This window comes from Panthera tigris, chromosome A2 (genome assembly GCF_018350195.1).
Source record: "Panthera tigris isolate Pti1 chromosome A2, P.tigris_Pti1_mat1.1, whole genome shotgun sequence".
NCBI lineage: Eukaryota > Metazoa > Chordata > Mammalia > Carnivora > Felidae > Panthera > Panthera tigris.
The window spans coordinates 155516679-155535210 of NC_056661.1; the positions used below are offsets into that span (position 1 = coordinate 155516679).

At 39.2% G+C, this 18532-nt stretch overlaps 1 protein-coding gene across 1 annotated transcript; it reads right to left on the bottom strand.

The window, feature by feature from the left end:
• Positions 1-3801: 3801 nt before the first annotated feature.
• On the bottom strand, positions 3802-4746 carry LOC102972872 (olfactory receptor 9A4-like). Its single transcript, XM_007090840.2, has one exon. It carries the CDS (start codon positions 4744-4746, stop codon positions 3802-3804), a length of 945 nt encoding a protein of 314 aa, XP_007090902.2.
• Between the last annotated feature and the right edge of the window lie 13786 nt (positions 4747-18532).

Genomic DNA, 18532 nt, shown 5'->3' on the forward strand with positions numbered 1-18532 from the left:
TAAGGATCTATATGATTTCTAGAAATGCTTTTCTCTAATGTCGTCTGTCTTTCCCTTCCTTCACCCCATGCTGCCCGGCAGCACTGACATTCTTTTAGTTCCTTCAAGGGCTTTAGTGCATGCTCTTAATGCACTCTTAATGTGCTCGCTCCATTCCCACCCAGCTTTGCCTTGTTCATGCCACACATCAGTTAATGATCACTTTATTTTTGTAACTTTTTAAAAAATGTTTATTTATTTAATAATTCTTTGAGAGTTATTATAAATAATCTCCTTGAGAGAAGAGAGCACAAACGGGGAAGGGGCCAAGAGACAGGGAGACACAGAATCCAAAGGAGGCTCTGAGCTATCAGCACAGAGCCCAATGCCAGGCTCAAACCCACAAACCGTGATATCATGACCTGAGCTGAAGTTGGATGCTTAGCCAACTGAGCCACTGAGCCACTGAGCACCCCATGATCCTTTCTTATAGGGGCTTTCCCTAACCTCCACAGACATATTCAGGTTCCCTGTCAGGTGTTCTCCAAATACCCTTGTAGTAGATGCTATGTGCCTTCCCCAGACCTCCCTCAGGACCAAGGTACTTGCCCCCCACCCCATAGCTGAGGTTATCCCTAGAAATTGCCCTCAGTTAAGCATAAGTGCCTCCACCAAGATTATAGCCTGTCCTCTAAGGTAGCCTGTACCCAATGACCTGTAGATGCAGGAGTGCAAATGTCCAGCTCCTGTGTTTGAGGTAGGGACACAAGTCAGCACAATTCTAAAGGGCCATCCTAGCTCCAGGGCTCCCGGTGGGATTGGTTCCTCCTGGGGTTGAAGCCTCTGTGGCAACTTCATTACCAGTCAGCTTCCCCTCTGCCCAAACATATTCTCCCCCACACCTTTACAGGAATTGTCTCAAAGATCACTCCCAGACTTAAGACAACCTCACAATTTCTTTCCTGAATGATCCACAGTTTTAATTATATATTGTGTGTGTGTGTGTGGTTTCACTCTGTATGGTGTATCTCTTCACCAAATATGCTCTATCAGGGAAGAGACCATGTCCACTGTGTTTCCCGCTATATTTTCAGCACACTGTATGAAAGGTAACTGTTATTCAAAAAATGTTCTTGCTGAATGATCTGTTCTTAATATTCAATCAAGTTGGACTCTTTCATAGTTTCAAAAACCATTTATATTTTTCTTTATTGAACTTACCAATTTAGAAGGGAACTTTATGCACAAATAAAGCAAAACTTTATTTTAAAAATTAAAAATTGGGGCACCTGGATGGCTTAGTCAGTTAAGCCTCTGAGTCTTGATTTCAACTCAGGTCATGATCTCATGGGTTCATGAGCCTGATCCTTGTTTCAGCGTCTGTGCTGATGGAGCCTGCTTGGGATTCTCTCCTTCTCACTCTCTCTCTGTCCCTTCTCTGTTCACATGCACTCCCTCTCTCAAACACTTAAAAAATTTTTAGTAACACTTTATTTATTCATTCATTCATTTATTTATATTTTTATAGTTAAATATTTTATTCTTATGTGGTTAACTTTAAGTCTTTTAGTATCCTGGGGTCTGTGTTTTCCTCAGAAAAGTCTATGTTCATAATCCAAGTAACTACAAAAGGAGTGAAGAAAAATGAACATAGTTGCAGAGAAATAAGGGTGTCTATTAAGTGCACTAAATACAAGCTGTGGTGACACTAGAATAGGAGAGACAAAGGAGAGTAAGAAATTTTCAAAGAAATGATGATCAAAAACTTTCCAAATTTCATGAGAAACATTAATTTACACACCCAAGAAAATCAATGAACTCCAAGTGAAATGAATTCAAAGAGATCTGCACACAAATACATAATACTAAAATTACTAAAAGACAAAGAACAAATCTTTAAAGCAACGAGAAAAAAATGATTCCTCACATACAAGGAGACTCCATTAATATTAACAGGTGACTTCTCCTGGAAACAGTTAAGACTAGAAGGTAATGGGATGACATATTTAAGTGCTTAAAGAAAAAACATGGTCAATCAAGAATCTTATATCCACCAAAACTACCTTTCAAAACTGAAAGCAAAGGAAAGACACATAACTCCCAGAAAAACTCAGGGCACCAGGGTGGCTCAGTTGGTTAAGCATCTGACTTTGGCTCAGGTCATGATCTCATGGTTCTTGAGTTGGAGCCCTACACTGGGCTCTGTGCTGACAGCTCAGTCCCTGGAGCCTGCTTCAGATTCTGTGTCTCCCTCTCTCTGTCCCTCCACAATTCTCTCTCTCTCTCTTAAAAATAAACATTAAAAAAAAACCTCCCAGAAAAACTCAAACAGAAAATTTGTTGTTAACAGAGTCTTCATACAAGAAATACCAAAGAAATTTGTTCCAACTAAAAGCAAATCATCCCATCATCTACTGCTGGGTGGCTCAATATCTCCACCCAGTTCAGGGCTGGCTGGAGTTGCTGAGTGTTACCATTTAATCAATACCTTCCTGGGGCACCTGGGTGGCTCAGTCAGTTAAGAGTCTGACTCTTAAATTTTGCCCAGGTCAAAATCTCAGGGTAGTGAGGTCCAGCCCTGTGTCACTAATAGCATGGAGCCTGCTTGGGATTCTCTATCTCCCCTCCTCTCCTCTCCTTTCTTCTTCTTCTTCTTCTTCTTCTTCTTCTTCTTCTTCTTCTTCTTCTTCTTCTTCTTCTTCTTCTCTCTCTCTCTCTCTCTCTCTCTCTCTCTCTTTCCCCCTCCACCCACTCACATACATTCTCTCTTTCAAAATAAATAAATAAACTTTTTTTTAATAAAAAATAGTGAAAATACTTTTAAATTCCTCCTTTGTTCAAATACCTTGCTCCAACATGATGAGCTTCCTACACTTGCATTATCATAAAACCATGCCTTGTATTCCTGAAGAGCTGCAAGTTGAGAGGGTAGCTTCTCATTTCTGTGGTTCTCCCCATGGAGAAAATCTATGACAGGGTACTGAGACACTTGGATTTCAGAGACAAAGAACCACAAGCATCATGAAGCCTAAAGTCTGAGTCTGGAAGTAGTCTCAACAAACATAGTAGATTTAAGCAGTTGTACAACACAGGATGCTTTCTCTAGAATTAGTCATTTAATTCTTACTTGTCTCAATCCCCATACGTCCCAATACCAATATGTCCCAAAATATTTCATATCTTTACATCGCTTAGACTTACTAAAAGTATTCCAATCCCCGTATCTCCACTCTAGATTGGCTCTGTGGCATAGAGTATATAACATTGTACGTACTTTGCACTAGCAATGGGGCCAGCAGAGAAAAACCAGCAGAGAAAGGAGAACCATAGAATACTTAAAGTGCATACAGCCATTGCGTCAAGAAATTGCACAAAATACAGGAAAATCTCTACAACAGTTGATAAAGAAACAAAGTGAGCATCTGCCCCTTGGGACTGATTATGCCAGATGCCTCCCCACCCCTTCTTCCCACATTCTTCCTTCCCTAGGAAATACATCCTCAAAAATGCATTGTAGGAGAATTAATTGAAGGATACAGAGCTATAAACATGTGTGTATTACCTTTCTTTAATCATCCCATTTCCCAAGGATATGCCTCCATGGTTCAAGAGGGGAACCATCACAAACTGAGGAAAGAGATTCTAGTGTGAAGAGAATAGGTTTCATTTTTATATGTCTTGTCTTCTCCAACAGCACAGATTGGAGGTTGTACAAAACTGATCTTTGAAAAGATGATAATTATAAGAGAGGAGCTAGGGTTTTCTAGGTTAGTGAATAATTTATAGTGAAGACATTGCCACCCAAAACTGATGTAGAGAGATTTAATCCTTTACCAGTCGACAGCAGCGTTTCATACCATCCCGAAGGGCCTCTTTGACTTTGTCATTCCTCAGGGTGAAGATGAAAGGGTTCAGGAAAGGGGTTACCACAGAAATAAACAGGGAAACTATCTTGTTGTACTCAGCAGCCTGTGTTTGCTTAGGTTTCACATAGAGGAACAAGCAACTGCCATAGCCGATCACAACAAAGGTGAAGTGAGAGGCACACGTAGAGAAGGCTTTCCTCCGGCCCGAGGCTGTGGGGATCTTGAGGATGGTAGAGATGATGTAGGTGTAGGAGACTATTGTTGGGGTCAGTGAACCAATGATAATGACAACAGCCATTAAGAAGAGAACAAACTCTGTGAAAAGAGTGTCACCACAGGATAGTTTGAGCAGTTGCCCGCGTTCACAAAAAAAGTGGTCTAACAGATTTGACTTGCAGAAGGTAAACTGAAATGTGGCATAGACTGGCCATATTTCAGAAAGGAACCCAAACACCCATGACACAATGACCACCCAGATGCAGGTGTGGCTGTTCATAATGATGTTGTACCTCAAAGGGTTACAGACAGCCACGTAACGATCCACAGCCATCGCTCCCAGTAACACAAACTCTGTGGTCCCCACAGCAAGGTACAGGAAGAGCTGGGTGACACATGCAACCAGAGATATTGTCTGCATCCCAGGAAGCAGCAATCCCCAAAGCAGCATGGGCACAGTAGTAGTTGTGATCATGATCTCCAAGGCAGACAAATGACCAAGGAAGAAATACATGGGAGACTGCAGACGTTTATCCACACAGACAATCACAATGATGACTGTGTTTCCCATTAATGTCACTGAGTAGAAGAAAAAGAATATGGCAAAAAGAATGTGGTGTAGTTTTTGGGACCCAGGAAAGCCTAGAAGGCAGAATTCAGTGGCACTAGAGAGATTGTTCATCATTTACTCCTGTTTCTGTTTGTCTTAAAACCTAGAGCTCAAAGACTGGTAACATGGCGCCACATAGTCCTGTTCTCCAAAGAGAAGGAAGACAGGTTAGGATGAGAAAATATTTTCAACCTGAAAACCTGGTGACATGCCCCGACTGCAATGCTCTGCACAAGGTCAGACATAAATGTGATCACCTTCAATCTAGCACAAGTCTGCCTGTCTGGAATAGGGGAAGACTCCTGAATCTCTACTGAGGATAAGAAAACGTTCTCTGTCTTTTTACACCACAGGATAGGCCTTCTCTCCAGGGACAGAGGATAAGAGTGTTTAAACTGACCACTTATGAAGCTGTGTTGATCAGCCACACCAGTCCGGGGACTGTGTCATTCTTCTTATGTTAACTGTAGCAGATGACATAACAGTGTTCTAGGTGATGGTCAAATCCTGGAACATTGAACCCTACACGTCATCCTTACTGGAATTGTCTAGACCCAACTTGGGGTAGTAGAAAAGCAGCAGAGGACTAAGACCAACACCCCTGCTTTCCCCAGAGTGTAAACTTCCATTGTACAGAGCAGACATATCTACAAATGAGAGCTCTGGAGCTCTCTGGAGATAATTTCCCAGGGCAGAATCATTCTTCTCTAAATCCATGTGCTTTGCAAAATGTTGGGAGAGAGGAAAGGTGGCACCTGTCCCTAACAAGGATAGATCTGAGGCCAGTAGCCCCTGTGGATGTCTGGATCTCGACCTCTCACTTTTCCATCCCATTACTCAAATATCTCTTCAGAAGACTCTTTCCAGTAACCCTACAGCAATTAGGAATAACTTGTTCATTTTTGGACTTTACCATTCTTTGTAGCACTTCTTATTACCTGATATGATATGTATACTAATTTCATTCCTTCATTGAACATTAAGCAAATTCAGCAGTGGATAGAACAAACAAAAATTCCTGCCCTGTGGAGCTTACATTCAAGGGGAGGGTGGATGCCAGATTATATACAAGACAAGTAAGTAAAATTATGATGTTAGTCTATTCATCATTCTGGAACAAATATAAGGCAAGGAAGAAGGACAGGAAACCAATTTCATGTATTCTTTGTTCATCTATGATACTATAATATAAACTCTATGAAGGCAAGGACGTGTGTGTATATATATATATATATATATATATATATATATATATATATATTATTGAGCTATAAAGTCATGCTGATAAATTTTCCTACATGATGGTTGCTTGGATGTGTGCTATATGGTTAAATAGTACTTGATGCTCATTAAAGTAGTTGGGCCATACCCCATGGAGCCTACTCTTCTTGATTTGCTTTCATGGCTCACATTACCATTTTCCCTTCCTCACTTTCCTTATTCATGTCACCTCCTCTAAGCTTCTGTGGGCTGGAATGATGGGAAAAGAGGTCAAGGACAGAACTGTTGGGATAGCTCTCAGTGATCTACATTTATATAATGTCTACATAATGAGCACTAGCTGAAAAAAATACAGAAGAATGTTAGCAGTGACTGTTCTTAGTACTGGGACAGAGAAGAATTGAATCTGCTCTCTGCTGTGTAGAGGGGATTTGGAGATGAGCCTCTCAATTCTGCTGCTCCACTATTCTACCCCTCAGAAGCTAGACCTTCTTGCAGGCAGCCAAGCCCATAACTCTATACTTGATCTTCTCCTACTGATTCCTTGGCAGAAAGCAACCGTGAGAAGACACTCACCTTCATAGAGGGGTCTCTCCACCACTTCTCAGGCTCTCCAGGACTCAGCCAAGGCTAACTCCTATCTAGTTACTGCTCAGGAGCCAGAGCAACTTTCTTGGGAGGAGCTTAGGAAAAAGTCCAGAAATAACAGGGTTAGGGGAACTGAGGGTTTCTCTCTCTCTTCTTCACCCTCACTACCCTCCTTCCCAAGGGGACTTAGTCACTGAGGTACCTGTTCTTAATTAGGACGCCAGGTTCAGGGCGTCCCTAAGCAATCAGGCTGCGGAAAGCGGAACAGAGTTTTAGTATTCCCATTTTTGACCAATTAAGTGCCAGAACTTTTGAAACTTTTTGCTTAATGAAGAAACCTGAAATCTCACCAATCACAGGTTTTCCATACCAAGACTGCCTCCTCAAAGGCCCCAAGTCAAGGTTTCAAGAAGACATCTCGGACTCTAAGCAGATCACCCCTTCTGCCCCTATATCCTAGACTTTTCCCTGATTCTTTTAGCTATTCAGAGAAAACAAGCATCCCCCAGGCCCCAGTAGGACACATTACAATTGACATCTAAAATGTGCACCAATATCTTAAAGCATGCATGTTGGTCCCAGACAGTCCTAACTTCACCCGAAATCCCCTACAAAGTCTGTTTTCTCCTTCACTCATTTCATAGAGAAGCTCCTGCTCCTAACTCTGAGGACCTTCCAGAAAACTGGGGAGAGTTGCTGCCTCCAAATTGTACTTCACTCTCTGCTATTGTCTCAGATTTCCACTCTTCAGAACACACATGCATCTGTATGCATTCAAGCAAGATTCTTACATTTATTTCTATGGTGTGTCCATGTTTGCCAGCTGGGCACTTCAAAGTGGGGACAGCATAAGGACAGCCAATGTAGGCAGTTATATTTACAACCTGAAACAACTGACAAATGTAAATTGTAAATCTGCTTTATACTAGAGTGAGACAGAAAAAGTGGCAGCTACAAAACATTTATTTAGATTTGAGATTTCATTTGAAGAATACCTGCTAAATCTGAGAATATCACCAGGTGAAAAAGGGTATAAATTGGGGACAATCATCCTAACCATGCCTGACATTGCCTGAGCCCAACAAGATTGCCATATAATCTTCGAAAAATTTCCTAAGCATGTATCTGCATATTTTTAACAGGAAATGCTGTGGATATCTGTTATGGCATTTTCTCTCTCACTTCTCAAAATAATCCATGGGTATACAGTCAATCTATGAGAAAGGAGGCAAGAATATGCAATGTGAAAAGAAAGTTTCTTCAATAACTGGTGCTGGGAAAAGTGGACCTCTCATGTGAAAGAGGGAAGTGGACTTCTTTCTTACACCACACACATAAATAAGTTCAAAATGGATTAAACACAAAATGTGAGACCTGAAACCATACAACCCTTAGAAGAAAACATAGGCAGTAATCTCTGACTTCAGCCTTAGCAACATTTTTCCAGATATATCTCCTCAGGCAAGGGAAACAAAAGCAAAAATAAATTATTGGTACCACACCAAAATAAAAAGCTTTTGCACAGCAAAGGAAACCATCAACCAAATGAAAAGGTATCCTACTGAATAGAAGAACATACCTGCAAATGATATATCTGATAAAGGATTAATATCAAAATATATTTTAAAAACTTATACGATTCAACACCAAAAGCCCCCAAATAATCCAATTTCAAAATAGGCAGAGGACCTGAATAGACATTTTTCAAAGAAGACATAAAAATGGCCAACAGACATATGAAAAGATGGTCAGCATCACTAGTCGCCAGGGAAATTCAAATCAAAACCCAATGAGGGGCTCCTGGGTCACTCAGTGGGTTGGGTGTCCGACTTTGGCTCAGGTCATGATTTCACAGTTCGTGGGTTTGAGCCCGCATCAGGCTCTGTGCTGACAGCTCAGAGCCTGGAGCCCACTTGGGATTCTGTGTCTCCCTCTCTCTCTGCCCCCTCCCTCAGTCATACTTGGTCACTCTCTCTCTATCTCTCTCAAAAATAAATAAACATTAAAAAAAAATTAAAAAACCCACAATGAGATATTATCCCACACCTATCAGAGTGACTGGAAACAAACAACAAAACAAAACAAAACAAAACAACAAGAAATAACAAGTTCTGGCAAGCATATGGAGAAAATACAACCCTGCTGTACTACTGGTAAGAATGTAAATTGGTATAGCCACTGTGGAAAACAGTATGGAAGTTCCTCAGAAGTTTAAAAATAGAAATATGATATGATCCAGTAACCCCACCACTAGGTATTCACCCAAAGAAACCAAAAACACTAAAAACAACACATATGCTCCCCTATGTTTATTGCAGCAATTCTTTAATTGCCAAGATATGGAAGCTACCTAAGTGTCCATCAGTAGATGAATAGATAAAGACAATGTGGTACACACACACACACACACACACACACACACACAGACACAAGCGTGCGCGCGCACACACAGAATATTACTTAGCCGTAAAAAAAATGAGATCTTGCTTTGTTGTTGTGACAACATAGATGGACTTAGAGGATTTTATGCTAAGTGAAATAAATTGGACAGAGAAAGACAAATACTGTATCATTTCACTATGTGGGATCAAAAACAAAAACAAATAGAACAAACAAACAAAAGTAGAAACAGATGCATAAATACAGAGAACAAATAGTGCCTGCCAGAGGAGATGGGGACAGAGATTGGGCAAAATGGGTGAAGGGGAGTGGGAGATACAGGCTTTCAGTTATGGACTAAGTTGTTGGGATGAATGGTACAGCATAGAGAATATAATCAATGGTACTGTAATGGTGTGTAATAGTGTTGTATGATGATAGACGGTAGCTACAATTGTGGTGAACATAGCATAATGTATAGAGTTGAAATCACTATGTTGTATCCCTAAAACTAATATAACATTGTGTGTCTATTATACCTCAATAAAATAAAACAAAAATATACAATTTAACCCAAAATTTAAGAAGATAATTTCTCCTATCAACACATTTGGCTTTCTTTTTTTTTTAATTTTTTTGCATAGTACTCCATATGAATGCCCCATTCTTTATTAGCTAGACTCTTGATCAATTTTGCCTGTTATTTATGTTTTTACCATTTAGCCCATTTAGTCCTTTACCCATTAATTATCCCCCCACCCACAACCCCTCCAGCGACCCTCAGGTTGTTCTCTACATTTAAGAGTCTTCTATGTTTTGTCCCCCTCCCTGTTTTTTTAAATTATTTTTGCTTCTCTTGCCTTATGTTCATCTGTTTTGTATCGTAGATTCCACATATGAGTGAGGTCATATGATATTTGTCTTTCTCTGACTGACTTATCTCACTCAGCATAATACACTTTAGTTCCATCCATGTTGTTACAAATGGCAAAATTTCATTTTTTTGATTACCAAGAAATACTCCATTGTATATGTATATATACCACATCTCCTTAATCCATTCATCTGTCAATGGACATTTGGGCTCTCTCCATACTTTGGCTATTGTCGGTAGCGCTGCTATAAACATTGAGGTGCATGTGTTCCTTCAAAACAGCACACCTGTATCCCTTGGATAAATACCTAGTAGTGCAATTGCTGGGTTGTATGGTAGTTCTATTTTTAATTTTTTGAGGAATCCCCATACTGTTTTCCAGAGTGGCTGCACCAGTTTGCATTCTCACCAGCAGTGCAAAAGAGATCCTCTCTCTCTCTGCATCCTCACCAACATCTGCCGTTGCCTGAGTTGTTAATATTCGCCATTCTGACTGGTGTGAGGTGGTATCTCATTGTGGTTTTGATTTGTATTTCCCTGATGATGAGTGATGTTGAACATTTTTTCATGTGCCTGTTAGCCATCTGAATGTCTCCTTTGGAAAAGTGTCTCTTCATATCTTCTGTTCATTTCTTCACTAGATTATTTGTTTTCCAGGTGTTGAGTTTGATAAGCTCTTTATAGATTTTGGATACTAAACCTTTATCTGATATGTCATTTGCAAATATCTTCTCCCATTCTGTCAGCTGCCTTTTAGTTTTGCTGATTGTTTCCTTCGCTGTGCAGAAGCTTTTTATTTTGATGAGGTCCCAATGGTTCCTTTTTGCTTTTGTTTCCCTTGCCTCCAGACACGTGTTGAGTAAGAAGTTGCTGCGGCTGAGGTCAAAGAGGTTTTTCCCTGCTTTCTCCTCAAGGATTTTGATGGCTTCCTGTATTACATTTAGGTCCTTCATCCATTCTGAGTTTATTTTTGTGTATGGTGTAAGAAAGCGGTCCAGGTTCATTTTTCTGCATGCTGCTGTTCAGTTTACCCAGCACCATTTGCTGAAGAGACTGTCTTTATTCCACTGGATATTCCTTCTTGCTTTGTCAAAGATTACTTGGCCATAGATTTGTGGGTTCATTTCTGGGTTCTCTATTCTGTTCTATTTATCTAAGTGTCTGTTTTGATGCCAGTACCATACTGTCTTAATGATTACAGCTTTGTAATGTATCTTGAAGTCCAGAATTATGATGCCTCCAATTTTGGTTTTCTTTTTCAGGATTGGTTTGGCTATTCAGGGTCCTTTCTGGTTCCATACAAATTTTAGGATTGTTTGTTCTAGCTCTGTGAAGAATGCTGGTGTTATTTTGATAGGGATTGCATTAAATATGTAGATTGCTTTGTGTAGTATTGACATTTTAACAATATTTGATCTTCCAGTCTATGAGCATGGAATATTTTTCCATTTGTGTGTGTGTGTGTGTCTGCAGTTTTTTTCATAATATTTCTATAGTTTTCAGTGTATAGATTTTCCATCTCTTTGGTTAGGTTTATTCCTAGTTTTTTATGGGTCTTGATGCTGTTGTAAATGGGATTGATTCCTTGATTTCTCTTTCTGTTGCTTCATTATTGGTGTATAGAAATGCAACCAATTTCTGTACTTGATTTTATATCCTGTGACTTTGCTGAATTCATAAATCAGTTCTAGCAGTTTTTTGGTGGAATCTTTTGGGTTTTCCATATAGAGTATCATGTCATCTGTGAAGAGTGAAAGTTCCACTTCCTCCTTGCTGATTTGGATGTCTTTTATTCCTTTGCATTGTCTGACTGCTGAGGCTAGGACTTCCAAACTATGTTGAATAACTGGTGAGAGTGGACATCCCTGTCATGTTCCTGACCTTAGGGGGAAAGCTCTCAGTTTTTCCCCATTGAGACTGATATTAGCAGTGGGTCTCTCATATATGGCTTTTATGATCTTGAGGTATGATCCTTCTATCCCTACTTTCTTGAGGGATTTTGTCAAGAAAGGATGCTATATTTTGTCAAATGCTTTCTCTGCATCTACTGAGAGGATCATGTTGTTCCTGTCCTTTCTTTTATTAGTGTGATGTATCACATTGATTGATTTACAGATATTGAGCAAGCCCTGTATCCCAGGTATAAATCCCACTTGATTGTGGTGAATAATTCTTTTAATGTATTATTGGATCCAGTTGGCCAGTATCTTGTTGAGAATTTTTCCATCCATGTTTATCAGGGAAATTGGTCTTCAGTTCTCCTTTTCAGTAGGTCTTTGTCTGGTTTTGTAATCAACGTAATGCTGACCCCATAGAATGAGTTTGGAAATTTTCCTTTCATTTCTATTTTGTAGAACAGCTTCAAAAGAATAGGTGTTAACTCTTCTTTAAATATTTGGTAGAATTCCCTTGGAAAACCATCTGGTCCTAAGTCTTGGGAGCTTGTTGATTACAAATTCAATTTCTTACTGGTTATTGGTCTGTTCAAGTTTAGTCTTTCTTCCTGTTTTGGTTTTGATAGTTTATATGTTTCTAGGAATTTGTCCATTTCTTCCAGATTGCCAAATTTATTGGCATATAATTGCTCATAATATTCTCTTACTATTGCTTGTATTTCTGCAGTATTTGGTTATGATCTCTCCTCTTTCATTCCTGATTTTATTTATTTGGGTCCTTTCCTTTTTCTTTTTTTTCAAACTGGGTAGGGGTTTATCAATTTTGTTAATTCTTTCAAAGAACCAGCTCCTGGTTTCATTGACCTGTTCTAGTGTTGTTGTTTTTTTCATATTTCGATAGCATTGTCTTCCACTCTAATCTTTATTATTTCCTGTCTTCTGCTGGCTTTGGGTTTTATTTGCTGTTCTTTTTCTCGCTCTTTAAGATGTAAAGTTAGGTTGTGTATCTTAGAACTTTCTCCCTTCTTTAGGAAGGCCTGGATTTCTATATACTTCCCTCTTATGACTGCCTTTGCTGCATCCCAGAGGTTTTGGGCTGTGGTGTTATCATTTTCATTGGCTTCCATGCACTTTTTAATTTCCTCAACTTCTTGCTTAACGCGTTCATTCTTTAATAAGATGTTCTTTAGTCTCCAAGTATTTGTTACCTTTCCAAATTTTTTGTGGTTGATTTCGAGTTTCATAGTGTTGTTGTCTGAAAATATGCACGGTATGATCTCGATTTTTTTGTACTTGTTAAAGGCTGATTTGTGTCCCAGTATGTGGTCTATTCTGGAGAATGTTCCATGTGCACTCGAAAAGAATGTGTATTCCTCTGCTTTAGGATGAAATGTTCTGAATATAATTGTTAAGTCCCTCTGGTTCAGTGTGTCATTCAAAGCCATTGTTTCCTTGTTGGTTTTCTGCTTAGATGATCTGTCCGTTGATGAAACTGGGGTGTTGAAGTCCCCTACTATTATGGTATTATTATCAATGAGTTTCTTTATGTTTGTGATTAATTGATTTATATATTTGTGTTTCTTCACACTGGGGGCATAAATGTTTATAATTGTTAGATCTTGGTGGATAGACCCTTTGATTATAATACAATGCCCTTCTTTGTCTTTTGTTACAGGATTTATTTTAAAATCTAAAGTGTCTGAAATATGATATAATGCCCTTCTGTATCTCTTATTATAGGATTTATTTTAAAATCTAGATTGTCTGATATAAGTGTGGCTACTCTGGCTTTCTTTTGGTGACCATTAGCATGATACATGGTTCTCCATCCCCTTACTTTCAATCTGACGGTATCTTTAGGTCTAAAATTGGTCTCTTGTAAGCAGCATATATAGATGGATCTTGTTTTCTTATCAATTCTGTTACTCTATGTCTTTTGATTGGACAGTTTAGTCCATTGACATTTAGAGTGAGTACTGAAACGTATGAACTTATTGCCATTGTGTTGTTTGTAGAGTTGGAGTTTCTGGTGGTGTTCTCTGGTCCTTTCTAGTCTTTCTTACTTTAAACCTTTTTTGTTTTGTTTCATCTTTTCTCCCCTCAGAGAGTCCCCTTAAAATTTCTTGCAGGGCTGGTTTAGTGCTCATGAATTCCTTTAGTTTTTGTTTGTCTGGGAAACTCTTTGTCTCTCCTACTTTGAATGACAACCTTGATGGATAAAGAATTCTTGGCTACATATTTTTTTTTTATGATTCAGCATGTTGAAAATATCCTGCCACTCTTTTCTGGCCTGCCAGATTTTTGTGAATAGGTTTGTTGTGAACCTGATCTGTCTTCCCTTATAGGTTAAGGACTTTCTTTTTTCTTGCTGTTTTATAATCCTTTACTTATCTGTGTATTTTGTGAATTTGACTATGATATGCCTTGTTGATGGTCGTTTTTTGTTGAATCTAATGGGGGTTCTCTGTGCTTCTCAGATTTTGATGTCTGTGTCTTTCCCCGGGTTGGGAACACTTTCTACTATGATTTGCTCACATAAATCTTCCACCCCTTTTTCTCTCTCTTCTTCTGCGACCCCTATGATTCAGATGTTATTCCTTTTTAATGAGTCACTGAGTTCTCTAATTCTTATATTGTGCTCTTTTGCCTTAGTTCCCCCTCCTTTTTTTTCTGCTTCATTATTCTCCTTGTTTGTCTTCTATATCACTGATCATTGCTCTGCTTCATCTATCCTTGCCTCCATTGCATCCATTTGAGATTGCATCTCAGTTATAGCATTTTTAATTTCGTTTTGACTAGATATTACTTCTTTTATCTTAGCAGAAAGGGATTCTATGTTTTTTTTGACCCCAGCTAGTATTCTTATGATCATGATTCTAAATTCTGGTTTAGACATCTTGCTTATATCTGTGTTGATTAAGTCCCTGGCTGTCAGGACTTTCTTCCTGTTCTTTCTTTTGGGGTGAAATCCTTCATTTCATCATTTTGGAGGAAGAAAAAGAATAAAATAAATAAGTAAATTAAAAAAATTAAAAACAACACAAAAAATCAAGTAAAGGAAGCTAGATCCTTGGTGTGTTTTGGTCTGGTTGTTGAAAGAAGCTTGGTAGAATAGAGGAGGAAAAAGGCAAAAAAAAGAAAAGAAATAAAGGTGAAAAACAGTAAGAAAACATTTTTAAAATTTTTGTAATTGTATACAATAAAATAGAGTAAAATTAAATGAAGAAAGTAAAATAGACTAAAAACTTCACACACACACAAATAAAAATATAGTAGGAAAAATGAAGAAAAATGTTTTTTACAAAAATGGAAAATAAAAATAATTTTTTTCTCTTTCTCTATCCAAGAATAAGAAAAGAAAAAAATGGATAGACCAGCAAACAGAATGAAATCTGAGTAAAATTACATCCAGTTTCCCCAGAAGTCAAACTATTTAGCACTTTATAGTCTGTAAACTAAGCAAGTGGAGAGACTTGTGATGGTCCTCTAGGGCTTGGTTGGCACAGTTGGTCAGGGTTTGGTGTAATGGCTCGGTTCTCCATACATGGCGCATGTATGCGTGTATGCACATGCACAGGAGAGGTGAAAATGGCGTCACCCATTTTCTGTGCTATCACCAACCAGCAATCAAGCACCCCTCCTTTTTCTCTGGCTTCCATCCACTCCCCACTTCTACACTGTCCATGACCAAGCCTTCAGCCTACCAAGAAGCCCTTCTCTCCCAAATTTTATCTCATATAGGGCTGTGTTTCTAAACCTCTCACTTCTAGGGCCCTTCAGTTTGAACCTGCTCCGACCCTCTAGAGGATGGTCTCGCCAAGGAATCGTGGGGTGCCAGCCTGCCCCCAGGAACACTCACACAACTGTGCCACTGCAGAGGTCCAGAGACTGCATCCCATTGCCAGTCCACCCCAGAAACATTTCATGCAATCATGTATCAGCAGTGGTTCAGGGATTATGGTAAAGCACAACACACATCTGGCATCAGGCTTCATGGAACCCTAGCATCCTTGTTCCAACACCAGCAAACATGGCTATAATTGGTGATCTACTGGGACCTTTGCCTGTGGGGAGGCTGTGGGGAGACTGAATGCTTTCCCTTTAGGAAAGATGGGAAGGAAGGCAATGATATCCATTCTCACTACTTCTATTCAACATTGTATTGGAAGTCTTAGCTAATGCAATAAAGCAAGATAATGAAATAAAAAGCATAGAATTAGAAAATAAAAATAATAAAACTATTTATTTACATATGACATAACCTTATATGTAAAAAATCCTAAAATGTCCACAAAAAAATACTAGAACTAACAAGTTGTTATTAAGGTCACAGGACAAAGGCTAAGTATATAAAAATCTGTTGTAATGCTATACACCAGCAATAAACATTAGAAATGGAAATAAAATCTATAATATACAATAGTATCCAAAAATATGAGAGACTAAAGGATATATTTAACAAACTATGTGCAAGAAATAAAGTCATAAAACATTACTGAAAGAAATTAAAGACCTAAATAGATGAAGAAATATTCCAAATCAGAAGACTCGATTTTATTATAAAGCCAATTCTTTCTAATCTAGTCTAAAGGTTCAACACAAATTCAACCAAAATCCCAGAGCTGTGGGGCACCTGGGTGGCTCAGTCCATTGAGTGTCTGACTCTTGATTTCAGCTCGGGTCATGATCATGATCCCAGTGTTGTGAGATCAAGTGCCACTTCGGGTTCTGCACTGAGTGCTGAGCATGGAGCTTGCTTAAGATTCTCTTTCTCCCTCTGCCACTCTCTCCTGCTCATGTGGGTTCTCTCTCTCTTTCTCTCTCTCTCTAATAAATTTTTTTTTCAAATCCCAGAACTGTTATTTTGGCTTTAACATTGAGAAGGTGACTCTAAGATTTATATGTAAATGTAAAGGATCTAGAGTAGCCAAATAATTTTTAAAAATCACAAAGCTGGGGGACTCACAAATCTTACTTAAAGACTTCTTACAAAGCTACAATAATTGAGACAGTATGTTATTGACATGATATCATGTAGATCAGTAGACATATACACCAATGAAATAGTACAGAGAATTCAGACACAGACTCAGACATGTATTTTCAATTTATTTTAATAGTATATACTAAGTGTTGAGTGAGTAGCAATATGCTCCTTTCTACATTATCCCCCATTTCTGTCCAGACATAAAATCTTCCTTGCAATCAAAGCTTTGCCCTAAAAACTCAGTTCTAGACTCAGGTCCTACAGAAAGATTGCCAGGCCATCTGTCCAGCTTTGTGGGTCTTAAACTTGGGATCCACTTGTACTGTCTTCATAGGAAAGCTTTTGCTTCATATCCCTTTGTTATTATTTGTCTGTGGGTGGGGCTAAGTTGGGTGGCATCTATAAAGTCTGAACTTCTCTGAGGTGAAGGATGTTACTCAGAGTTAACTGGGGAGCTTGATCCTTTATCTATGCTATGTTGACTTCACCTTCATCCCTCCCTAAGGTGTACATCTTCTCACAAAAGTCAGAGACAGGCCCTTCAGGTTGCTCAGCTCCCAAGATGTTTCTATCAGGGGCCATGGCTCCAAGAGGAGGATATCTCTTCTTAAGCTTACTGTTTCAATTCCCCAACTTCTACAGATGACACTGGAGAGTTCAGACAAGAGCGTGATGTGGTCCAATACCTACATTCCCTACTTCTCCTGATCTCAAAATCCTGGATCTGGGAGGGAGACAAAATCTCCAAATGAAAACTGTATCTAACCCTCACTATCTATCCAGTCTGCCATAATTTTAATCCAGGAAGGGTCAGAAAGCAAGCACTGCCATGGACCAACCTAAGCCATCAGCTGCTTAGGTGTATCTAGGTCTCTATCCCTTTCTTCATTCACATCTTTTTCTCAAATGTTACTTACTCAGAACACAGGAGTTCTCATTATTCTAAAGAAAAACAATAGTGCCTCTTAATCCCCAGAGTATTCCTTGTTTTCCCATCATTCCCCTGAAGAACACTGCTGGAGTCTTTTCCATCCAATGTATGCTTAGCTCTAAACCACATCAAGAAACCAGGGACTAGGAGACATGGTGGGTAGAGAGAATCAAGAACACTTATCGTTGGGAGGAAAGGGGCAAAGACAGCACCTTTCTCCTCTGGTCTCATCAAAGTTGCTGCCCAGGGCTTTGTGGTGACACGGGGTAAGTCTTTAATTAGGAAATCAGTAGAGGACTGGAGATATTGTAGCTTGTGGAGCCACTCACCTAGCAGTACAGAAGCCCCTTACTACTCCTGCCAGCTGTAACACACTAACCAAGGGTAGTGGACCACATATCTCATGTCACTCATGTTACAGAGTGAACCCATTAGGCAGAAATCTCCAGATGTGAATTTCTTAATGTGAGCAGCTCAAGAAAACACTCAAAGTAAGTGGCTTAGGTTTGCATATGGGTTGAGCTCCTGTGCAGCACAGACATCAAAATTGGGTTTCAATTGATCAGTTCTGGATGTAGATTTTAGACCTACTGTTAGGGTTTATTAGTAGGATGGATAGAAGCTAATGGAGGGACAAAGCCTCTTCTTTAAATTGGAAGGCCATTGCTAGTGGCCAAGTCACAGCCAGAGTATAACTATTCACAGCTTTGCTCTTTCCACTTCTGATAGTTTGTATTATAGTGTTTATTTCCTTTGACAATTGGAAAAATTTAAAGGTATCCTTTCAGTGAACTTAAAGTCTAAGGCAGCATAAAGTTATAAAAATATTCACACACACACACACACACACACACACACACACACACACACACACACACCATCTGTTGGCCTTCAGGAAGTGTGGAGAGATGATGGGACAGAAAATTTTGGCAGATCATTGGCAGCCATAGGATAATGATAGCAATGACCATAGTTGTTTGTGGAGC